Source organism: Zophobas morio, unplaced genomic scaffold, assembly GCF_036711695.1.
Source record: "Zophobas morio isolate AGI-343-1 ecotype UQ-CSIRO unplaced genomic scaffold, CSIRO_AGI_Zmor_V1 ptg000546l, whole genome shotgun sequence".
In the NCBI taxonomy this organism is placed as follows: domain Eukaryota; kingdom Metazoa; phylum Arthropoda; class Insecta; order Coleoptera; family Tenebrionidae; genus Zophobas; species Zophobas morio.
This window is the reverse complement of record NW_026972649.1, coordinates 140,209-166,022: the sequence shown is the minus strand read 5'-3', so window position 1 is coordinate 166,022 and position 25,814 is coordinate 140,209. Positions and strand designations below refer to the sequence as shown.

Here is a 25,814-nt window from a genome sequence, read left to right as displayed (position 1 = left end):
TTTTAGGCCCAGAGTTTGCCGATAAAGGGCTAAATTTAATATCTCATAGGTCTTAATGAGAACTTTGTCTGTGGCACGTTTATTTCCTTTTCATGCTTTTAGCGAGGTGCAATGTCCTTCAGGCTTTTAACTTTTTCTACTCTTTAGCTTGATATTCAGTTTTTATAAAAGCTTTTACGAAACTTCTCAATGTGTATAGCGCCCTTTACTTTTTACCAATTTAAAAATTTTACAAAAAGTTTTTACTACCCACAGTTGGATTACGTAATATGTGTAAGCTTTTATATACTTAGTTTATGAATTTATTTATTTTTTATTTGTATTTGTTACATATTACCAATATTACCTTAGAAAAAAACTGGGAAAAATGTATACCATTTGAACTTATTGGAGAAAATTTCCTCATATCTTATTAATTTTTCAGTTTTTTTGGTTTTTTACTTGTGGCTTAGTAGGTTTTCTTATATATACTTGATAGAAGTCTCAACAACTCTGTATGGGTTAGCACGTCTGTGTGATGGTATTTACAATATATGAAGATTTGTTATATTATTTCACTTTTACTTTTAAAATAACGACATTTTTTTAAATAATAACTAATTTTTCAAATAAGAACAATTTTTGACGAAGTGTTTTCAGTTTTTAATTTTTTTATAAAACACGGCTTTAAAATTTATATAGATATTTTTTAATTTTTCAAAGTTTAATTCATTTTTAGCTTTAGGCAGATTCTCAAATCCTCATTATCGCTATTTTATGCTAATTTGGGACAAAGTAAAACCTAATTAAATTTCCACTTGTTTGTAATTTTTATAAATTTAACGTCCTAGATGTCGAGTCACAAAGCTGACTCCCGAAACTTCAAGGAGCTTGAATTGTATGGTTTTAATTTTTCTTATAAGCCAGTGGACTTTACGTGCGATCTAGAAGATAAGAAAATATTGGAAACTTTAGAATCGCGAAGGAATAAGTTAAAACTTTTAGCTATTAAATAGCTAAACTTTTAAAAACTTATAACCGTTATTTTAAATATAAAAAGTTTAAAAATTTTATAATTTTTGGAAAAAATATTTATCTGAATGTTCTTAAATTTCAAAGACTACAAATTATTATTTTTTTTTGTTTTTCAAAATTTTTTATTATTTCATTCTTGTAAAAACTTAAAAAGCCTTAATAATATTTTTTCTTTTGCAGAGACACTTCTTTGTAGTAATATTTATTTTGAAATAATAAGATTTTTCTTTTAAATTATTTATACATACTTTTAACTTTAATGATTTGTAATTCGTTTTGTTTTCTTTCATAAACTTTTTTTAATAAAAAACTTAAATAATTTTCTTATTAGCTTTGTTTATCTTGATTCTCTAAAGTTTTAGTATATTTAAATAATCAATTAAATAATGTAAAGACCTTATGGTTTTTTATAAAACTATTCATCCATTAATGCTGCTTTAAGTTTTAATAAATAAATTTTAACTCCACTTTTTTTAGTAAGTTAATTAAAAATTATTAGGTTTTCATATGAAGGTATTAATTAAATTTATTGATCTAAATTATTTTTTTACTTTTTTATAAATATATTTAAAATAAGTTTTAATCCAATTATGTTTTAAAAAAAAGGTGTTTGAAATAATTTTTTTTTACTTACAGTTAATTTTAAATTTTCAGGTGGCTATAATATTTTGGTTTTCTTCAGGATTTTTAAATTAAATAATATTTTTTTAAAACGTTTAATACTTTAAATTTTACAAGATACTTTTTAATTTATTATTTACGATGTTTATGAGTTACTTAAATAAATTTATTTGGTTAAAGATCTATAATTTTTTACTTTATTATGATTTATTTTTACAGATCGTTTAGCTTTTATTTTATCTTTAATACAAAATTTTGGTATAAGGAAATTAATAATAATTTTAAAGTTTATTTCCAAATTATTTTTAAATTAGATTTACTATTCCTTTATGTAGTCAACTTTTTAAGTTGTGCGAAAATAATTTAAAACTTATTATAAATAAATATGAATAGTCTCTCGCGTAATAAAACAGAAACTTTATGCAAAAGTTTTACTTTTGCAGATTTATATAAAATAAAGTAAACGAAAAATTTGAGTAAATTTTTTTTAATTTTTATTATTGCTTATAATGTGGAAAAATACTGATTTTTTTCCTGCTTATTATAAAAATAAGACTATATCAAAGTATTATTATATTTTACTTGCAGAAGCTTATTGCTAAACTATTTTTTGTAATAGTATAGAAAACTTTTCTGTGCTTTTTCGCCGTATTGTAGCAAAAGGTTTTTATTATTATTATTATTATTATTATTATTATTATTATTATTATTATTATTATTATTATTATTATTATTATTATTATTATTATTATTTATTTTCAAAGTAGTGGCACGGCCCCTGCTTTATCCGGGCTCGTCCTACTTTTTGAGATGGATTTTATCTTCTTCACTACTTCAAGGAAGGATAAAACTTTTATCTTCAGTTACAATTATTGTTATTACTATTATTTTTAAAATTTATATTTTTGCTTAATAGCACTTTGGGAATATTTTTCGTTATAAAATATGCACGTTCGATGGGAATTTTATTGATTGCATATTTGTCGACCGTCGGGGCACGCCTAACGGAAATAGGCTTATTGTTTGCTGCGAAGGCAACGCTTCTTTTTATGAACACAGTTGCGCCACGTGCTTTGTCCAAGAAGACTTTTCATTGGTTGGTTATAATCGTCCCGGCTACGGCTGCAGCTCCGGTTGACTATTATAATATTATAAATTTTATTAGTGACTGTTTACTATTTCTTTCTTAATTATTCTATCAAAGTTTTAATAATGTAAAAATAAATTATCGGTCACAATTACTATTAATAAATTTTTATATATTAGTAATTATTATTATTGCTTTCATTGTTAATCTATTGTAAATCAAGTTATTTTTTCTACTATTAGTTTATCATCTATTATTAATATTATTATCAATACTTATTTTACAATTATTAGTTATAATTGCGAATACAACTTATTTACATATATTAATTGTGAGGGCTTCCATCTGCTGCATCCGATACGAATGCGCTGATCTCGATTTTGTATTTTTGCACATTTCACTTAAACTGGAGTTTGGCGGATGTATTTCTCTATTGCTGGTCAATCGGTATTACTTCACACTAACATTGTTCGTATATGTAAAACTTTATTTTTAATATTTTGTTTTTTTGTTGTATAGGACTATTTTATATTAACTTTTTGATATATAAAACCCTTTTTTATTATTACTTCAATGGAGTACTTTTTCGCTTTTATTTATTTTATGTTATTTGTTAGTACTAAACTTTTTATTTTTCGGTTAACTTTTGGCTTTACACACTGTTAGATAATTATATTTTTTCTTTTTTGTTCTGTTTAAAAAATGTTTAGATATTAATATTTATTTTTTTTTTTAAATTTATATATATTATCTTTCACTAAATTGCTAATATGTAAACTTATTACTTGTATAATAAAAAATTTACTTTGTGCTAATCATTTTTAATAAATCATCATTTTTACTTGAGAAAGTTTGTGCCTCAGTAAACTTTTTCATTATATTTTCAAAAGTTTATAACCCGTCTGATATTTAAAATTTTAATTATTATTTAACTTTAAATATTTATTATTATTATAAAAATTAAGGTTCTTTACTTAAAAAAATTTATATATTTCTTGATATTTTACTATGTATTATTAATTTTTAAAAAAGGTTGCCCTTTTATATTACATTAAGTATTTATATATATTATATACTCCAAGAATACTTTGCTTAGATTTCGTATTATTTGAAATTTATTATTACTTCTCTGAGCTTTTAAATTATTGGTAAAACTCTACATATATTTTATAACTTCTGTAACCTTTTATATATTCTTAATAAGAGCACATACTTTTTGTATTTATTAGAAGTAATGGAAGTAAAAGTTAACTCGCTTGTTAGTACTTAACAATAATAATAAAAGGGGCCGTTTCTGCTACTGGCGGTGCTGCTTTTTTTCAAAAAGAACTCGGTGGTCTTATATTGGATGCTCCTTTTGATGATGTAATCCTACTGGCTCAAGCTAGGATGCCCGCGTGTTTGAGTAAGTAGTCAAAGTTATGGTAATAGTAGTAATATTTATAAATTAAAAATAGTTTTAGAAATTCCAAATCCTTTTACAAACGTTTCATGAAAAGTTTTGAGCATAATCATTTTTATGGGCTAATAATAAATTGTTTATATTATTATAAAACAAACATTTAATTATAGCTTATTTAAAATATCCTATTTCGTATTTACAGACTTAAAAATATTATAATTACCTTGTTGGGGTATACAAACATTCCTCTTATCGCTTTACTTTTGTTCTAAGCATATTTAATTTTTTAACAACTTTACTTTTTCATTATATATAATACCTATTTCTATTAATAAGAATTTTTAATTTCTTCATATTTACAAGTTGGGTTTGTTCGGGTAACTTTTCATCATTTTCGATGCTAATATTTATATTTAGGTAATTTCACTGCCAAAGTTATTAAAGAGAATTTTGATTTTGATATTCCGAATCGACTCCTTCAGTTTCGCGGTCCTATAAAGATCATTCGTCGCTTGCGGGATGAAGTAATGTCTTCCCAACTCAACATTCTTTCATCCAATCGTATTATGCATTTTATTTGTTTTATTGCTTATTAGCGCTAATAATTCTTTTTCTACATCAAATAATTTTTTATTTTGTGGATTCTTTGCTTATTTTTCGTTCTTATATATAGTTTTATTGTTTACCTTTTCTATGTCATTGCTACCTTCATTTAATGCTTGTTAAAATTTAGTCGTTCGTTACGTATCAGTATGTATTGTCACAATTATAAATTTTTTCCTTAAAAAATTTTTTATTATTTTTTTTAATAACTGGTGAAAGCAAAATACATTAAGACTAATTAGTTTTTTTAAAACTGAAAAGCATTAGACTTCTACAAAATGTTATAGGAGAACAACTTCTGCATTTACTTTAAGGAGATTGAAACATAAAGAAGTTAAGTCTAAAAAAAAAAATTAATAAAGTTGAACTTGGCTTTCGGGCTCAAAAAATAACGATAGTTTGCTTAGCCAACAATGAGTCCTTTTTATAACCCTAAGAAATATAATAATTGGTTTTTGCAACAATAATAAAAAGCAAAAGTTATATGAAAGTGCTATACAAGTACGAATCATTGCGGTGATAGTCAATTTTGACGAGGCAGAAAATTATTAAAGTAATTAAGTAAACTTTTATATTTGTTATAAACATCACCGACTTTCGTATGTTTTCTGTTTATTATAACAATGTTTACTATTATTATTGCAACTTGCAAAATTCTGGTTTACTCTAAAAATTTTGATAACGGAAAGTTTTTTGCTGGTGGAAAAATATTTTAAATATAATTTTAAATAATAATATGAACTTTTGGGATAACAAAATTATTTAATTTATAAATTACACTACGTACGGTTTGGTATAAATAAAATTAGTAAACATATAATTAAATATAATATGTAAAAGTAATAAAGTTGTTATCTTTGCACGAATCGAGGACAATGATGAACGAGGTTTCTTTGTTATGTAAGAAAGACACGCGAGGCCTGCGAAAAACATGATGAAACCTTGCGATTAGCGCTTAATTTGTATAAAGTGTAATGTTTAAAATATTTTGGGGTCAATCCTACTTATTATCGCCATGTGACTGTTAAGGCTAAAAGGATCTAATGAGATCTAATGAGAGCTATTCAAATATATTTATTGAAAGTGATTTCGCCTTTAAACACTTTTGTTACGTGTACAAATGCGATCCTTTTATCAGTTATATAGAGTGATTTAAGTGGTGGAGCTTTAGCCATTATGGAACAACCAGAGGCATTAAAAGATATGCGGTTGACCAGTAATTTTGTAAAGTAGCCTACCGGTGTTTCCGTAAATTTGCTATGTGAACTAGTTTCATTGCAGCTTTACTTTCACTATCTATTTTATTGTATATCTCAAATAAAATTAATAGTACTGGTTATATAATGCTTATTATTTTATAATACCGCACTATTAATTTTTTTTTTGACCAAAATCATGAACATTCGCTTCTTTTTAAATTTAGATGGCCTGCACATAATATTACATAATTTTGCTTTTCTTTATAAACATTTTCTTAAGTAAATAACTGTTATGAACTTCTTTCTATAATGTTTATGATTTTGTTTTGCTTATAATATCTGAAATGTTAATCTCTTTAGCCTTTATTTTGCTATATAATGAATTTTTTTGTTGTTGTACTGCAGTACTTATACAAAAACTTTTATATTTGCAGGCACCAACTTTTTAATAGCAAAGTTTATCAGTAAACTTTTTCCCGATTTTACCAGTGAAAGTGCCATCCTAGAGGTTTTGGAGCGCCCCTTGCCTCATCCAATAACGGAGGAGTTACCAAGTCGTACGTTCTATATAATTTAATTTAATAATTATAGAAACGCCCTTAGAAAGTTGTTGAACTTTCACTTTTTAACTATAAGAGATATCATATACTAATTATTATCACATTTATAAACTTTTATTTTACATTTAACATTAATACAGTATACTTTATAACAAGCAAATTACCTACAGTATTATTGTTTCTTTTTTTTAATACATATAGCCTGGAAAGAGCGTTTAAGCGAAGTTAAACAGATACTAAACCAGCGGGATATCGCGCCTCCTCACCGCTATATTGGCCGTTCGTGGACGGACGAAGGAAAAACAAACTTTTTAGTTAGTATCATCCATTTGTTCGTAAAGGACGTTAATATGTCTCATTGTCAGCCGCTCACTTCGCTACATTGCATTTTCGACCAATTACTGAGGGGTTATTAATAATAAAAAAAAAAGAGCGTTGGGATTCTTTCTTTATTTTTGTTTTAAACAATCGATGGAATAAACTACAAGTATTGGATATCGTCCGCTACATACTCTTATCATGTGTTCTCCGCATGTTCCAAGCACGTGTGGCACGTGTTCCTCATTGCTTTCCGGTTATATTATTTTTTTCTTGGTAAGATCAGCGTTCATTGGGTACAAATGTAGACAATGTTTTACTTTTAAGTTGTTTCCATCTTGGATCATTTAAGTATAACAGCTTACGATTATGCGCCGTTTTTTGTGGTTCGTAACATTCATTGCATTTTTCACCCAGTTACTACCAGCAAGTACAGCTCCAAATGAATAGTTTTCTGGAACAGTTATCGTTATTCTAGAAATTCATGAAGCAAAATACTCTTATTGGCTTCTTTTTTTATAAAGTTAGTAAATGACATATTAATAATACTCTTTCTCAATTTGAATTATAATTAATAGCTAGTAAATATAAATAAACTGTAAAAAAGTAGTGTAACAGAATAAGTGCAACAGAAGTTACACGAGCCAAATATACTTCGACTTAGTATATATATTTATAAAAAATTATAAACTCACTAAAAAAGGTGAACTTTATTACTCTAAAATGTTTTTAAGCCTTTTTATATTCCCACTTACACAAAAAAAACGATGAGTACAGAAGTACGTTTTGTTGTCAAAAATAAAATCAGTCACTATTGTTAGCCAATAACCTAAGCAGTTAAATATTTTTCTTTAGAAAAAGGGGGAGAGGGAGACAGTCGGCAACCGCTCAAATCAATCTGATTTTCATAACAAAAAGGAATAAACTTTTCTGACTTTAACATAAACTCAAACACCGAATCGTCCAGCGGCCGAAATGAACGAGAACAGGAAAGTAAAGAAAACGGTAATCTGAAAATTAATAGCGAATTTTCTCTGCGAACAACAGAAAAACCCACCGAAACCGAGCTCAGTTCCCACAGAAAGTTGAAAGGAAGAAAAGGGAAGTCCTTAATCTTCTGAGACCGAGGCAATAGACTCAAAGACTTCCGGTGAATTTTATACGAGTGCTGGGGCGAACACGTGGGCGGTAAAAATTTTTTCAGTGCCCTTTCTAAGAGTAAAGGCGAATACTTTTCCATATCTTCCAGTAAAAAGTGAAAATTGTCCCGAAGAGAGGTGGTCGCCGCGGCCTGAGTGGATTTGTAATTAAAACTAATTAAGTGTAACGATACTAAGAAAATTTAAACTAATACAAAAAACTTAACTTTTAATAATTTATAAATGTAATTTATATTATAATGACTGATAAAAATTATTATTTTACTATCAGCATCAAAGCAGTTCGCAGTAAAAATTTAGTTGATGAAAAATAAAAGATATGTAAAGTGTGAGTGATGAACAAAAGTTATAAAAAAAATTGTTTCTTAGAATTTATTAAACAATTTCATCAAACTCGAAAAATAATTTTAATTGATCAGGAAGAAAAAGGAATGTGACAAGTAGATGTAAATTTAAATCCTTTATAGTGTCAATACAATTCTTTTATAACCAAACTTCAGTAAAAACAATACCATTTACTATTATAATTAATTATTTTTATGGGTAATCAAATTATAATTTGTAAATTATATCGAATAGAAATTATATTTTTATAAAAAAAAATTAAATTGTAACAAACTCGTTTTAAAGATAATAAATTTTATAAAAAATAATCCAGTAAATGTGTTCAACACGTCGCCTGACGAGTCCCGGGACGATACGATCAGTCCAAAGCTTTTTCCAGCATTTCTATACCTTTTTTATAAAGCAATTGGTTTATATCTTAAAAATTGGTCTCTGTTTCGGCGATGACTTATCGTTTGACTCAAATCTCTTTCCTTGAAAAATTTTTTGAGGTCTGCAAAGAGATAATAGTCGCTGAGGAATAGAGCTGGAGATTACGGTGGGTGCGAATAAAAGTCATTCAATTTTGCCATCGTCACCATCGACTTGTGACACGGTGTATTATAATGATATAAAAGCACTTTCGTCATTTGGGTCGTTTTTTTTGTAGTTTCCTCTTTCCATCGAACCAATAGTGTTGTTCGCTATTCATGGTTTTCCCTCTTTTAAGGTAGTCTATCAATATTATGGCGTGTACATCCCCATATACGAAGGTCTTGTGCTGTTGCGGCTTTGGTTGCTTAAGGCGGTTTCCACCATTTGCTTTCCACTCAGCTGACTGCCGAATAGATTCTAGGTGACTCACACGTTTGTTTTTGGCCCACTGCGAGCGAATGCGGAATTCACTACAAACAGAGTTTTCTTATGCTCAAATAGTAATGCGAATATAGCTTACACATTCCAATTGATATCTTTGCGATGTCGGCTAATTTAGGCAACTTCACTTTACTATCATCAACGACAATTTTGTGAGTTATTTTTGATGTTGCTTTATTTGTGCCCGTATGGCCCCGTTTAAACTCCGCAAACCACTGAAAAAAATCGCTGTTGCCGACGGAGCAGGTTCCTTATAAGATATCTCAAGTTATTGCTGACCTTGGACGTTATTTATTCCCATCAAAGAAAATGCTTAATCAACACACGAGATTCGTTTTTTCCCCATTATTTTATAAATAACAAAGCGTAGGTCACTAAAAATTTAAATCTCGATAACTAATGGATGAATTGTCAACAAATGTGATTCGTATCATTTGAAGGTTGGTACCAACTGAGAATGGAACGAATTCTACTAAAAAGGGCACATTGGTAGTTAACCCCGGAAATTTGCAGGCGACGTGTTATAATAAAGTATTATTACTATTATTTAATTTCTTAATAACTAAGTGTTTATAAAAATAATAATCCCCATGATTATAAGTTAGTTGGTTATGTAAGTTACTATAAGTAAAATTAAAAATATGTTATAATAATATTCATAACAGAAAATGCATTAAATGGATTTAATTTATAATTATTTACATTAATAATAATAATAAAATAAATAAGGCAACCCATAAAATTTACAATTAAGATGATTAATTTAAGAAAAATTGTCCGCTTCTTTTTATTTATTAAAATTTATTTATATTAATTAGAATATTAAAACTATTTTTAATTAAAAAAGCAATATATAGAAAATTCATAAATATAAAAAATAAAGTTAAATTATATTTTATAAATTTTCAAACAAAATACTTTAAAAAATTTTTAAACTGTCAAATTAACGACTCAATTGGTCGAGTTTATTTAATAAGAAAAAGTATTTGCAAAATTATAATATAATTCATTTTATAAAATTTAAAAACTATTTTTTATATTTATTCCATTTTATAATATATAGAAAATTTTTTATTAAAAATTATAATATTACGAAACAATATTATTTTTATTAAACGTAATAAAATAAACAGATTTCTTTAAAATCCACTATAATTTAGTTTTTCACATTAGAATAAAAAAAAATTTATAAACATATCTTTCTTAACTTTATTAAAATTTTCTTTCAGTTTTATTAATAACAAAATATATAAACGAAATAAAAACTTTCTTTTAAGTTATTTATAATTTACTTCCTATTAGTTTTATTAATAATACAAAAAAATATAGATAATTAGAATAAAACTTTATTATTAGTACTAAAAGCTAATTACTACAAGAAAAACACTTAATAAAAGAAGTGTCAGTTATTGTTTTATAAAATTTTAATTATTGCTGATAAAGTTAAAAGAAAATATATCAATATTATACTAATACTCAGAAATAATCTTTACTTCTATTATTATTTTTCATATTGATTATTAAACTATCTATGCTTTTTTTATCCTTTATAAATAACTAAAAGTTTATGAATGAAAAGTTAAAAATACAAAAAGTACTTTAAATATTAGAAACTTGTGTTTAAAGTTATTCTTCACTATTTATGTTTTTCTGTGTTACCACTAATTATTATAATTATTACTCTTTTACTTGCTCTTATAATTTAATTTAGTTCCTTTTTTAAAAAAATATATTTATAAGCTTGTTAACAAACTTACTTCCGCTTATACCCGAAAATACAGCACAAGGTTACCTAAACTTATAAAATATTAATGTTTTTTACCTTTTGCTGATTAGTAATAATTTTTAAAATAGATTGCTACTTTTTTAAAGGCTTATATTAACTTTGTCATCATAATTTTATCATCTTACTATAGTTAGTTTCAATTATAAACAATATAATAAATTTGACAACCAGCCACCAATTCACATAAAGTTTTGCGGGTTCGATGAGCCACGGATTCAACGCTGCGAGAATTCGAAGTACTTTTTGATGCCTGTAAAAACAAAAATATTTAATAGTAACTTAAAAAGTAAATAAAAAATTATATTTCAAAAAATAGTAATAGATTTACCTTATAAAAAAATTAATAGAAATTATAATAAAATTTATAATCTGATTATAAAAAAGAAAAAAAGCAATTTTCAATAGTACACTAAAATGTAAATAAAAATAAATAGTGAAATATTATTAAAATATTAATTATCAATAATAAAGTAGTTATCCTTAAAAAAATAATTTTTAAAAAGTTCGAAGTAAAAAAAACGTTATAGTGAAGAAAATAATAAAACCAAGTTACAGAGAGAATCTAAAAAAAAAAAAAAGAATATAAAAAATATATAAAACTAGTGTTAATCGATATTATTTTATAAAACCAAATTAATAAATAGCATAATAATTTTATAAAAACTTCTTTATTATTTAATTGAAACTTATAATAAATAATTAATTAATTAAATGTAGAAATAAAAACAACAATCCCATGCAAGCCAAAAAGTTTATAGATTAAAGTAATAAATTTGAAATATTAATGTTAAATGGACAACGAAAGTTCAAGAAAAGAAAAATATTAATATATGTTATTGATAAAAATGAGAAGAAAGTAAAAAGTTATAAGAAATATTATACAAACAATCTTTAATTAATGAAAATTTGATAAATTGTATTTTAAAAAAAATATACTTAAACTTTTATTAAACAAAAAGTTTAAAAGCAAACATGTCTATAATAATTTTTGTTAAACAAGGAAAGTAGTTACAATAATAGTATTACTTATAAAAGTAAATTTCAAACTAGTACTGAATATAACTTATAATAAAATAATAATATAGTATAATAATGATATGAATAAATAAGTGAAGAAATGGTGTGAATACCATAACATGTGATGATCACCCGAGCAGAACTCAAAAAACCGCTCAAACCTTGCAGATCTATAAAAATAATGATAAGTTAACGTTGCCAGCATTGCTCCATATGTATTATTATAAGATTATATATTTCAAGAAAAGTTGGAGTAAAAAAAGTTATTGAGGCTGATAATCATATGTACCAAGCAGAACTTAATAAATAGCTAAACTTTACAACTTTTTAATACCAACAATGTGAAGAACATGAAAATCCGCTAAAACTTTGCCAACTACTACAAAAGTTAATATTACCATAATCAAAATAAAACATAAGTAACAAATAAAAATACCTATAACAGTTAATAAATTATGAATTTTATGGAAATCTAAGAAATACAATAAAATATTTTTTGATAACTTTTTTAAAGTTTATAAGAAAGTTATGAGGAACTCATGAATGGATAAAATTCATAAAGTTTTAAAATAGAAGAAACTGTTGAATTATAAAAAATTATAAGAAGAATCGCTTAAACTACAGAATAGAATTTTTGTTGTGAATATTTCCTATTATAAATCATTAAATATTATATTAATTTATTGATTTTTAAGTGTATTTTCTATTTTATATATTATAAGTATGAAGTTTACAATATTCATAAATATAACCTTAACTTATGATAAAAAGTACATAATTTTATTAAAAATATTTTTAAAAAAGAGTTATATGATATTGTGCATCATTAAAAATTTCGAATAACCAGAAAACTTTAAAAAAAAGTTTAATAAGTTGTTATTAAAAACGTGCAGACTTAAAAATTTAATTAATGCTTAACTTTATGTTAAATGAATTATAATAGCAAAAGTTAAGATGTATATGTAATAAATACGAAATAACTGTTAATAAATAAACAAATTAAATAAACGCTGAATAATATAAGTAAGTGAAGTTAAATTTAACTATAATAAAGTTTAAAACTTAAAAGCTAAAAAAACTATAACATTAAAAAAATAAAAGTTGACGTAGAAGCTTAAAAGGGTATAAAAGAGAGAAATGACAGCATTTTGAACTAGTTTGGTATTGGGTTCATTATATTAATTTGGCAGCAATTTTGCTTTTTTGGTAATTTGTTTTACTCACATGTTGTCTAAGGAACGACTTCATAACGAAATTTAACAAAAGAAAAGGCAGCACCAAAAAAGCCTAGTATTACTCACGTGGAGGCTACACTTTATTCTAAACGTGCAACGAAAAATCGTGTTGCAGCAGAACTTTTAAGAAAAGTTCTTTTGCAAACAAAATAGTTATATAAACTAAAAACAAAAAATGAACACTCTTATATACTTTTAAAAACAATTATAAAATAGACAGATAAACAATATAAAAATGTTATTGGCAGACCACCTGACACCGAACACGTGCTTAGCGATGGCTAAATGGATCTGCAGTATTCGTTTGGAAACAAATGGCATTTCTCCGGAGATAAACTGCTGGCCTAACCAAGAAATGGGCAAAAAAATTAATGAAATTCTTATTAATAGTAATTTAATAAATATTTTTATATATATAGATATTAAAGTATATATGCCGTAAGAAAAAATTGTAATTAGCAAAAATAATATAACTGCAAATTTGATCTTACAACATAAAGAATAAGATAATATTATTAAAATATAAGAGATAAATAATTTTTTTCAACAAATAAAATAAATTATTATACTAATAATTATTATTAAAATAATAACTTATCAAAAATAATAACAGTTATAATGTGATAAAGATATTTAAATAATATTAATAAAAACTTTTATAAATAATAACATTCAATATAAAATAAAATTCTTATAAATAAATTGATAATAAGACTTTTCTATATAATTATATACTAATAAAAAAATAATATATATAATTTAAATACCCAATAATAAAAGAATAAAAAATAAAAATAGCTAAAAAAATTTAGAAATTAAGAGATCTAAGAAAAATTTAATATTTTACCTAAGTTTACATCAATAAATGCACTTCATCTTATAAATAAATGCAATATGAAACAGAGAGTAAAATATAGATGGCAACCTTGAGTAATGGTAATTCTCCTTTCTCTATGAATTTTGCGTTCGGGTATATAACCCTCTAATAATAATAATAATTAAAAAAAAGTAAAAATAAAAATAAAAACCAGAGTAAATATTTTAGATGGGGATTAACAAAATTATAGTTCAATAAAATAATAAAATAATTAGTAGTATAAAATAATTAATAGAAAAAAAAAAAAGGGATAATAGTCAGTGGAACGGAATTAGTTAAATTATAATTTTTAATAAACATATCAATAGTTATAATTAGTATAATAAAAATAACAAATAACAAAACTGCAACTAGCCTCAATAATTGTATAGCATTAAGGATGATTTTTTAAATCTTTTAATGGTTTATTTTAAAAAAGGCAAAAATTTGGTAGAGTTAAGAAAAGGCTACTTGCTAACTACAACAACCATACCACTTTCAAATAAAGATATTTAATTTATAGCAAAGTTAATTAAATAAACCATAAAGTTAATTAAAACATTTTTATAATAGTTTTGGAATAGAAATTATCAGTATATTCATCTAAAAGTAATTTTAAGAATAAAAATTTGTTATAGATGCCTGTTATGTAATTAAAAAGTGGAACTATAAAAGAGGAGCAAGATTAATACTTCATACAATGCATAATAACTATTATTTAGCCTTTTAGTAAATAAGGGCACATAGCTTTTTAGGTAGCAAAAGTAAAATATGAAGACAAAAAAAAGTTAAAAAATAGTTGCTAATTAACTCCAAGATAATAATTTACAAAGTGTGTATATATATTTTTTGTCATGAAAAAAGTAGACCATCGGATTCATCTTCAACGCTTTGGAAAATCCAAGCAAGTCCTTTTAAAGAAGAATCCTTTTTAACATTAGGTTGAAAGGGTTACTAAATATAAGGATGTCAATGTCATAGTTACAGGAGAGGGGGAATGAGATTTATCAAATAATAGTTCCCAAAGAGTTTCCGCCAAAGTTTTACCAGAACTTTCTAAATAATATTCAAAAATTATATATACACGTATGTAAAGATTTAGAATTTTTTTAATAATAATGTAAGAAAGCAAAATAATACTAATAAAAATCGGCTCCGTTTTTAATTCTTCAGCCTCCAGAACGATTTCTTCATCACCACGTTGATCCTATTTATATTTAAGTTTAATTAAGTAATTTATAAAGAAGGACTGTTAGAAACAATTTTTTTTATAACTAAATAGAATAGAATACGGATAAAAATGGTTAATGCCACTACATAAGGAGGTTCTGTAAACGGGGCCAGTTGTTCTGTTAAATAACTTCTAAGACGACTTGCCATAAAGTTCGTATTGTGAAGTAAATAGGTTACGGCTAACCTTGTTATAATGAACACGATTTCATGTGTTAACTTGAGAGTATGACGGATACTAATGAGAGTTAGGTTGACTATAGAAAAAACTGGAGTCATGAAAGATGCATGATGAGATTAGATAACGTAAGATAGTTGGTTCGTTTATTGACCTTGGACCTACCTTCGCACAAGCTATTTAAAACTACAAAAGGGGGTTCTGAATAGAAGTTAGCAGACAGTTTACCTCTTACTAAGATTATAACTAAACTTATTGAAAACTAAAGCGGAGATTTTAAGTTTTTTAAAAAAAATAGTTTATCAGAAACAATTATATATACAAATGTAAATAATTTTTGACGGAGTTCATATCATTCAGTTTTATCTATTAATATTTTGTACAGCTATTTAATACAAGGCTACGCTTAGTGCTTTTAAAAAAGTGTAAAATTCGCGGTTTGTAAACGTCTTCATTTTTTGCGAAACCTACTACCTAAACACTATGTGCAAAGGTCGTTTTATGAACCTCTTTCCAGTTGGCTTATCTAAAATTTTACACCGTCCGACCCTTTTTGTAGTACTGTTTTACCAAATGTGTGGTGCAGAATTAAAAATATTGTAAAATTCAAAATTACGAGGGCACAGTTATTTTGCATATATTTGTTGTGATTAATATGTTAATGCCTAACATGGATATTGTTGGCCACACCCTTGACTTGTCCTCCGAGCAAAGTAATAGCTATCAAATAAAACCTCAATTTACAATAGATTTAAAAATACTAACCATTATAAGCACCCGGAAAATTATTCTAAAAAAGTCTACAAACCACGGACCAAGTCCAGATAAATTGTTACGGTAGTCAAAAGGTTTTTAACACTAAACGGCAACGAGGGTGTAGATGAGCCATAGGAAGAAACAGATAAAAATATATAAATATTCTGGTCTTCTCGACTTTCGTCTTTTCGAATGCTTATATAAAGCAAACTAGGTCCTTTCATGACATGAGAGATGACTTGACAACTATATATCAGGAAGTTTGATAATATAGCTTTACTCTTTGAACAAGACTAGTGTAACAAGTTAGATACGTAGAGCTATTAGTGGATCGAGGTGGCCATGGTAGCTGCGGCTAAAGGAGTTGACGTGCAAACTCAAGGTCGGGGTGCAATTTTCTATTGACGCAACTCTATTAAGGTCCTAGAGGGCTCGTATTTAACCTCGCCGTGAACACAAAGCCCATATTAGGACCTAATTCTAATGTGTTAATTTTACAGGTCGGGGGCCCTCGAGAGCATAGCTACCCTAAACAATATGTTTTATATAATTATAAGATACACTTATATACTTTAATGTGATATGATATGTAGTTGAAGAACTTGAGCACTGTAGAAATTTAATCGATAATACTGGCTCTCTAGGAGCAATAAACCAACCTTACGAAACATAAAAACAAGAGGATAAAAAAAAATAGGGTTGCTCATGCATACTCTACATCATATAAACACATGGGGCCCTCCATTCCTAAAATACAAGAAAGAAATACAAACTTTTAAAACACAATTTGGACATTACAAACCAATACCGCAAGTTTTACCCAGGAAAAAATGCAATTAAGTAAACTAATCAACTACCTGGGCCAGTCAAAAAAAAAACTGAGGTAATTAATTTTTTACTACATAAAATTAAACTGAACTACTTTGTTAATTGGGAACAAAGCCTACAAGAGATATAAAAACTAAATAGTACAATTAAATTGTTATACAAATATAAATAACATTTTTTGACTTGTTGTAAAGGTATAAATCCTGATCGTAAAGTAATTCTTCCTTGCTTTAATTTTATTTTCTTTATGATTTATAATTCATGTTTATTTTATAAGGTACATTGTTTTGCTTAATTATACACATTAAAATATACTTTAAATTAACTCTTACAGTTAATATACTTTTTAATATACATTTTTCTATTTCTAATAAATTCTATTAACACCAACAATGAAAAGGGCGAGAAAAAGGTCGGAAGGTTTATTTTCATATAGGCAGTCTAGCTGTTTATATACTTTAAAAAAAGCATTTTTATTTATGTATATTGGTTTAGATTAAATTGAGATTTTGTTAAATGAACATGGTTAATTCGATTACACTTAATAAATGTAAATGTAATTACCATATTTGTATATAATAAAATGGTTAACATAGCCCCTGCCATTGTTTAAAATTGCGTATATTTATACTTATTAGTTCAAGGTGTTTTAATTGGTCTCCTTTGTGGTTTATTTTAGTGGTGTAAGTTGTTTGGGTATATATTAAAATACTTGTATTTTATAATATAACTTTAATTTATGATGTGCCTTTTGTGATGTGTAGTAAACCAAGGGTCTTTCTTTGACTTTGTATAGGAAGAATTTTTGTAAAAGTAATAGCCATATTATCCCTGGAGTATAATGCTAAAGCTCGTAGTGTTTTTTCGTTAGATTTCGTGTTTCAGGTGAAGTTAAAAAATTCCCAAGTGCCGGGTTGTTTTTTGTTAGAACTTTCTCCTCGGCATATCTTCTTTACTACCCCATCGTCGAAGTTATCACTCCAACTATTTCATTTGATAATACTTTGTTAAGGCCTGTATATACGCAATCGAGTCACTTAGTGTAATATAATAAAGTATCAAAGATAATTAAAAATAAGAAAAGAGATTTATATAAACAAACACGATTAAAACGAAAACTGAAAAAAAAAAAACAAGAATAGGAAGAAAAAAGATTGTGTTATTGAAAGTTAGTATCTGCCTTATGTATATATCTAAGTAGATTATATGAATGCGATTAAATTCTTTTGGATTGATATAAACAAAAAAATGTCTCTATGTTCAAAATTATTACATCTAAGCAAAGTATTATTTATTTATGTATCAAATTCCTAAACATAAAAATATTTTTTATTGTAGTTGTTAATTATATATTCGGTGCCATTTAATTAGACAACTTTAAAGCGATAACCCGGTCATCATTTAAACATTTTTTTAACAAAAATATAGAAAACAAATACAAAAATATGAACGAAAAATAAAGAACCTGAAAAACCAAAACAAAACGCTTAAAAGCTAAAAATTATAACATACAAAATTACACAAAACAAAAAAAAAAGCTAAAAATAAAATAAATTATAAACCACAATAAATTTTTCAATTTAAGAACTGATCCGAATGTTATCCAATCACAGTTAAGAATATTAACCAATGCAAAACAGCTGTTATAGTTACCTGAAATTAAAGTGGAACAAATTGCTAAAATAACTGATTTACTTGCCGGCTAATAAACTCCGAGATCCCAGTCAATGAGTTTTTTCGTTCTTGTAAAATTTTAATTAAAAATTTTTTGGGTTGTTAACTGTGCATTTTCAGTTAAAAGAGTTCTGATGAGGAATTAGGGATGAATGTGCAAACCCAATCAAAAGTTAGATATAAAGGTTGCGTACACTTAACATGTAAGAGCCAAGTATAACCTATTCATAATGTTGTAATGAGCGCGCATGTGAGCGGTGTATAAAACCTTGAAACGACTTAAGAAATTAAAATTTACCGAACGTAGAAAAGTAAAAAAGTTCTAATCCTACCTTCCCTCTTATTATTTATATTTTAGATGATGCTATAGTCAAATAAGAACTACGCGAAACGGGAATTTAGAAACTAACAGATTTTATAAAAAAACAATTTTTCTCAACCAGTAGTCTCCCTTGCTGCTTGCTGTTCTAAATTTGGCAATTTTTGATTGTATTTTTTGTGCTCTAGTTTGCGTTTTTTGTAACAAATTTTTAATATTTAAACAAACCAAATTAGAAAAAAAATTTTACTAACATAAGCTTCCATTTTATTAAATAAACAATGAAATTATTTTTTGTTTAATAAAAATAGACTACGCTCACATATGAAATAATTTTGTCATTTCGTAAAGGGTACAAGTACAGATTACAAACTGGTCAACAAAGCTGTATCCTTTGTTAGGATAAACCTAGCTCACAGGAATTAGCGCAAATTGCCATAATTAGACAATATTCATCTATAATTTAGATTCTTTTTTTAATTATTTTTGTATATAAAATTAATCTCTTTTACAATATAAAGAGTCACGTTCATTTTTTCCTGTGCCTTTTGATTGTGCCATTACTTTTGCGCTTCGGTATAATCTGTACTCTTAATAGGGCTTGAAGGTTAAATAGATTGCGAATGTTGAGAAAAAGATCCCAGTTCATGTTTTAACGCAAATTACCATTTTGGGCAATTTAATGATTATTATTGATTATTTCATTGCTTAGTGGTTAGTAAATAATAAAGGTTCACGAAAAATAAACTGGCAGTCGGGTTAATTTTTTAGTGCTTTTTTTGTTTTAGACACGTCTGTACATCTCTCTCTCTCTCTCTATATATATATATATACATTTGTTTACAATTAATTTTTAAAGGGTTTAAAGGTTTAGACACAGGTCAATAAAGGTTTAAATACCCTAATAGCGAAGGCTTATATTCCAGCAAGTAAAGGTTTAAATAACTTTATATCTTTTAACACGCATGTACTCATATTTTAATATACCTCGCAAATATGCGTTACTTAGTTATTTTACATAATTTTAACACATATTCATTTATTATATAAAATTTTCAATTTATTTTTATATATCCTTTTAATTTAAAAATTGTGATAAACTATCGGATATGCTTCAAGCAATATGAAAAGGCTATCGAAGATTTTCAGATTTTCCCCTACCATCTTCGACAGCAACTCTTATGGTTATAAAAAGGGAAAACGGTCAAATCGGATAAAATTTTAAAAGTATGAGATTCTGTGTCCGGAGACAGGAACTTGACAAACACCTTATTGACTCAGCTTAAGATTGTTATAAAAGGTAGGGAGTACGAACGGAATATCAACACTATGCGCGAGGTATGTTAACTTAAGCTAATCAGGTTTTATAGACTAATTGCGCGCATCCTTTGTGGGTAACGATGAGGCCATGTTAACGACCATTTGTCAAAAGCACTATGCTGCAAGATTTATAAACGACTTCATTGTTTTTGGTGAAGTATGCGAACTAAATGATGTAGAACACTATTATTAAGACTTAAAGAACAATGTCAAAGATGTTTTCGCATTTCAACTGAGTTACCCGTTGATATTTCTTGCCATCAAAAGTTAGTCCTCCAAAACCCGTATCTTAAAGGAAGCAAGGAGAGAAAAGGATTTAACTTGCACTCAAGCCTTTGCCTATTACCGAGCCCAATCACCGAGAGAGTTATTACAATCTAAAGATAAATACCAGGTCTACTAAGCTCGGAACCTTGATCGCCGAAGAGAAAAACTTACAGACGAGAAAACGGTATTTGTCTTCGCTACGGTAAGTATTCGCATATTATCTCTGTCGAAGGTGGCTGCACGACATAGAGCGACGAACTTGAAAATTTTTTTATGAAAGAATGTTGGAAAAAACCAACGTTTAACTTTTATAACTGCCTAGACTCCTCTTACTTAAAAGTTCCTCTTTTCTCCAATCCTATCAAAGCAACGTTCTGCAAAAAAGTTATTATAAAGGGAGGTATAGAGAGTCTTTAAACTGACCATTTACTGGAATAAATGGATGCTCCACCTTGACTTTAAGAGACGTGATTTTTACTAAGAAAGCTAATATCCATTTTTACTACCTAAGGTATTCCATATACCCGATAACTCGTCATTGTCTAAGTTTATTCTATCTAACGGGTCTCCTACAGTTGGGCAGAGAAGAACAAAGGAAATATTTCGGATTGAACGCTTATTCGTTAGTACGGACTTTACTGGTTTCAGTTACACAATCCTTGGAACTTGGTACAGACCCAGAAGTTATCATCATTTTTCTCCTACTATCAATGTGCTTAATTTAGTCAATATGGGTTCTGATTCTCAGTTTTTTAAAGGAAGTGATTACAGTCTTGTACAACTCTATCTTTTTAAACAGGAGCTACGTCAACTCTAAGAATACACTTTCTGGAAAAGACATAGAAAGGAGGTATTATGAGTATTTAGATGTTTATATTCAAAGGAAGAGCGATTTTATACTAAAAAACTCTCTCCACAACGTTCTACGACCACTATAGCACTAAAAGCCGACCCAACTCCTTGTGCCCCTAGCAAACTATACCCTTTCTCTTATTAGGAAACGGTATGCCCTAAGGGTTATCTAGACAAGGCACTTATGAGAGTTTAAATTAAGCCTTCTAGGTACCCTTTCGGAGTAGAAAGTAATTGGTGAAAAACCCAATAATGAATTACAATTGTGTAAAGTACCAGAACAATAAAAAATACGTCTCCACTCCATCCTATAGGTCATCTCTTAACTACTTTGAGGAAAACGATATTTTTTGCAAGATTAACCAACCGGGCGCATATCATCTCGTACTTATGAAAAAGGGATTGAATGAAAGTCCGCTTTCCGCTGTCGATCAGGGGTTTGGCAGATGCACTAGTAGAATTTAGTTTTTGAGAAACGAACATTTAAAGATGATATTAACAAAGTTGTCTACTTTAAGGGTATATTATGAAAATAGATTTCATCATGAACATATTAATAAGGTTTCAGGTCTCTTATGAAATGAAAATTAATTTAACAGGTAACTCCCAAAAGTGCTCTTTTATGTGTGTTGTTTCCTTACCTCCTCCGCGTAGTTCCCTAGCTCCTATAGCCAAATAGGTAGAGAAAGAATAGGTAATATTAAATTAGCCTGCTCTCGCACCTGAGCTGGAAAAGTGCATTAGAGGGCTGGACTCTCACATAACGAAATATAACATTAAAGCATTCCAAAAGATAGCTTAAATCTCAAAATGAAAGGAATAAATTTTCTAAGTCTTCATCCTATCTTCAGGCTCTTCACTGTGGGTTGCAATTTATATCAGATCCCTTATTTAATACGTTTGCGCGCGCATCTCCAACAAGTGGTAAATTGATTCCCTGGTTACTTCATTCCTCTGAAAAGAATACAGCTAGACTCCTATAAGATTCACCGCGTCACGTACTGGCCCGGACCGTGAAGCTTATAATAATTTTTAGCATTTGCGAACTTTTATCGGTATTTTATTAAGGATTATTCTTAGGTAGGTTACCCTCCAACTTCACTTTAATCAAAGGAAAAGAATTTATTATGTAGTTTCGAACTTGATTATTCGTCTAAATTTTTATAGAGATTCTTATCGGTTTTTATTTCAACATTTAAGTCCACAATCGAGATTAAAGCAGATTTTTGCTATTTTCTTTATATGGAGCTTTATTTTAGCTGTTTCACTCTTAGTCTCGTATATCTATTCATATTTTAGTTAGTATTGCATTTTATTATTTCTTTTCGTAGTCTACGTAATTACTTGACTACCTCATAAGGCTAATTGTCTTTTGGGTAATTGCATCTAGAGCAAGGGTCTGATTTTGATAACCTTGCAGAAATATCTGCTTGGCAGCTGACAAGATTCATGTTAAAAAGTTCATAAATTCTACCCCAGCAGCTTGAAAGTGGGATTTACTAAAAAAAGTTCCGTGTTTCTGTCTTTCATTGGCAAAGTTCTTCCGCTTGCTTTCCTTCTCTTTTTCAGTAATACACTGCCAACACTAAAGATGAAAATTACCAATTTGCTTTAGTTGATTCTTAAATCAAGCAGTTGCTAACATCTTCAAAAAAAAATAATATAGGTGTTATAATACTTTTTTTTAAAGATAGAAATCTCTTTAGTACTTCCATCTTCCTTATTTAAAAATTTTGTCCAGTAATAACCTTATAAATACAGTCTCAAATAGCAACTACGATAAGAATGAGTGCTTAACCTTAATTAAAAAATTTTTTTTGTTTACCTTCTAATAAAAAAGAAAACGAAAAAAGAAGAACAAAGAGAACAAGAGTAAGAGTTTATTAGCAGCAATCGACATATATATGCCTTATAAAAGGTTAATAACCACTTCCGAATATATATATCCTTGTTTTCGTTATGTTAAGATTACTTACATCGCCATGTTTGTATATAGTGAGAACTGCTTAAAGTACTCTGCCAAAAATTTTTAAAAAGATGTTTTCTTCAAAAATATAAGTTAATAACGTATATGGTTGGTTTATCTATAATATGTTAACTTTGTTATATTAATTTTTTGTTCATGTGTACGTGTATGTCTTTCTGTGTACTGATCATTTTCAGTTTATATATTAAGCTCTTAAAATTTCAACAAAAACTGAGTTGGTAAAATATCCTGGTTGAAAACTTTTTAGCTGGTCCGCAAAGGGATATTGCCGTTCTATTTAATCCCACACTCCCATACTTAGTATTTCTCTTCACATATAAAAGCTCTTTTTGTAGACTTCGTTTTAAAAAGCAGTAGACCAACTAGGTAAGTCGGCCCTAAATAGAATAATATTCCGTTAAACGTGACTCTGAGCATGTATCAACACAAGTGGAAAGAGGTCTTAACTACCCCTCAATATTGTTTAAAATTCCTTGCGTTTGCATGCATTTTAAGTATTACTTATAGTAGCTCAGCAACCTACTCTAATTAATTTGAACATGGGTTAATGAAAGGAAGTTGAGCATTGTAACAAAATAAGACAAGAAAATTAAAAAAAATTGTGGGCTGATTTATTTAGATCAAATTTTTAGTATATATACCTTTTGTTATTCCGAAGCATTTTTGATGAACTTAGGGGTTTAGAATATTTGGTACTCTTAATTAACCTTTCAGGTCGTACATTGAACTTTTGACCCGTTTAATTTCTCTTCACCCTTAAAAGTGGACGTTCATCTTCAGGAGACAGGAATTCATTTACCAAAGTATCAAACCCTAACACCTTAAAAAGCTGCGCCATACCCTTCTTAGGGAAAGAAAGAAAAGGTGAAAAGATTGTTTCCATTTAGGCCCTCTCTTGAAATAATAGTCAAAAACCTCAGTGTCATTTGGATAATTAAAATTGGAGGTCAACAATAAATGTCTGTTACAAAAATTTATAAATTTGATGCACAAAAAAATAATGCGCTTAAATTAAAAAAAACATAGTTATTAAGCTGACTCAAGGCAGGAATTCAGTTGTTACTTGTAGCTCGGGTCTATTCTTAAACCCCTTCCTTTAATAGACTGCAACCAATCAAAACAATTTAAAAACATTTACAGAATCTGGTGGGATGAATATATCTTCTCTAGATCAAGTACGCGAACTTGAATTATTACTATAAATATATATTTTCCCTGTCATACCAAAATGGCATCGTTCAACCAAGTATTAAGTTTTTTTATGCAAAAATTAAATCTTTATTTTAAAAAAAAAAATAGAGACTAATGAAAATTATGGCCAACGTTAAAATGACTTTTTCCCATCTTTCTGGCCACAAGCGGACTCCCCTTCCAAAATTCACACATATTTAAAGGCTATCCATTCAAAGACATATCTTTCGATATTTCGTAAGAGTCAAAGTATTTTCCAGCAAGCGCGTGGGTCATTGACTTAAACAAGTGATAGTCAAGGGGTACAGTTTGGTTAATAAACCGCACGGGATAGCACTTCCCAGCCAAGTGTTTCCGGTGTTTCCTTAACAACGTAAGTGAGGTGGGGTTGAGCGTTATCATGAAACAAAATTACTTTAAGCTGTCTTTTTTTAGCCATGCCTAACCTAAACGGAACATTGGTTTTGGTAAGATATTACCTGTAACTGTTTGGCCAGGTTTCAGTAGCTCAAATGCACCACACCTTTCTGGCCCCACCGTATACAGCGTGTGGCTTTCTTCCCGTGTATATTGCGTTTGGCGCAGATGTTGGTTGTTTCTTATAGCAAATAGTTTTTCAGCGTTTGGTGTAATCAGAGTAGATCCATGTTTCATCGTCTATCACACTTTGATATAAAAATCCTTTTCTTTTTTTGCCTGGCAAGCAGAATTTCGGAGATAGTTTTTCTTCTTTTAATAACTTTTTCTTTTAGTTCATGTGGTACCCAATTTTTTTTTGGATACCTTTTTCACAGCTTTTAAACGTTTGGAATGACCGCTTGGGTAACATGCAACGTTTCGGCAAGTTGGTTTTGCGTCTGACATGGATCTCCATCCGCTAATGCCTGGGTGGCAGACTTGGACGTTCTTTATCGCTCGTGTCAAAATCACCAATTTTTAAACCGTCTAATCCATTCCCTGTAGGTTGTCTCTGATAGAGCAAGTTCTTCATAAGCGTCAAAAGAGCCAGTAGCAGTTTTTTGTCCCAATTAAACAGAAAAAACAAGATTCGTGCTAATGGAGTTTATTTGGTTGAAATATAGCCGTTTTCTTCGAGGTTGTAAACTATCTTCTATCAACAATGACAAGCTTTTTTACGCTGAAATATTGTTTTC

The 25,814-nt window shown here is 27.8% G+C and overlaps 2 protein-coding genes across 2 annotated transcripts; one reads left to right on the top strand and one right to left on the bottom strand.

Moving 5' to 3' along the window:
* Positions 1-229: 229 nt before the first annotated feature.
* On the top strand, positions 230-6,902 carry LOC135121291 (phosphatidylserine lipase ABHD16A-like). The gene is made up of 12 exons (XM_064045609.1): positions 230-273; positions 352-520; positions 719-774; positions 831-970; positions 2,255-2,298; positions 2,403-2,497; positions 2,552-2,768; positions 3,059-3,169; positions 4,008-4,127; positions 4,542-4,685; positions 6,361-6,483; positions 6,688-6,902. Exons 3-12 carry the CDS (start codon positions 757-759, stop codon positions 6,900-6,902), a joined length of 1,227 nt encoding a protein of 408 aa, XP_063901679.1. The 5' UTR covers positions 230-273; positions 352-520; positions 719-756.
* A 646-nt stretch (positions 6,903-7,548) lies between these two features.
* On the bottom strand, positions 7,549-15,562 carry LOC135121297 (uncharacterized). The gene is made up of 9 exons (XM_064045615.1): positions 15,376-15,562; positions 15,199-15,265; positions 15,044-15,114; positions 14,928-14,985; positions 14,128-14,184; positions 13,456-13,546; positions 12,081-12,137; positions 11,119-11,200; positions 7,549-8,095 (listed from the first exon to the last, which is right to left on the bottom strand). The coding sequence occupies exons 1-9, from the start codon at positions 15,436-15,438 to the stop codon at positions 7,634-7,636; spliced, it is 1,008 nt and encodes a 335-aa protein (XP_063901685.1). The 5' UTR covers positions 15,439-15,562; the 3' UTR covers positions 7,549-7,633.
* Between the last annotated feature and the right edge of the window lie 10,252 nt (positions 15,563-25,814).

Coding starts and splice junctions, on each gene's coding strand:
- LOC135121297 (XM_064045615.1), bottom strand. CDS start 15,438: ATGGCAAGTCGTCTTAGAAGTTATTTAACAGAACAACTGGCCCCGTTT. Junction 14,185..14,927: donor CGTTGAAGATGAATCCGATG/GTCTACTTTTTT, acceptor TATTATTATTAG/AGGGTTATATACCCGAACGC. Junction 11,201..12,080: donor GGTGATCATCACATGTTATG/GTATTCACACCA, acceptor TTGTTTTTACAG/GCATCAAAAAGTACTTCGAA.
- LOC135121291 (XM_064045609.1), top strand. Junction 2,498..2,551: donor GGATAAAACTTTTATCTTCA/GTTACAATTATT, acceptor TTTGCTTAATAG/CACTTTGGGAATATTTTTCG. Junction 4,686..6,360: donor CAACATTCTTTCATCCAATC/GTATTATGCATT, acceptor TTATATTTGCAG/GCACCAACTTTTTAATAGCA.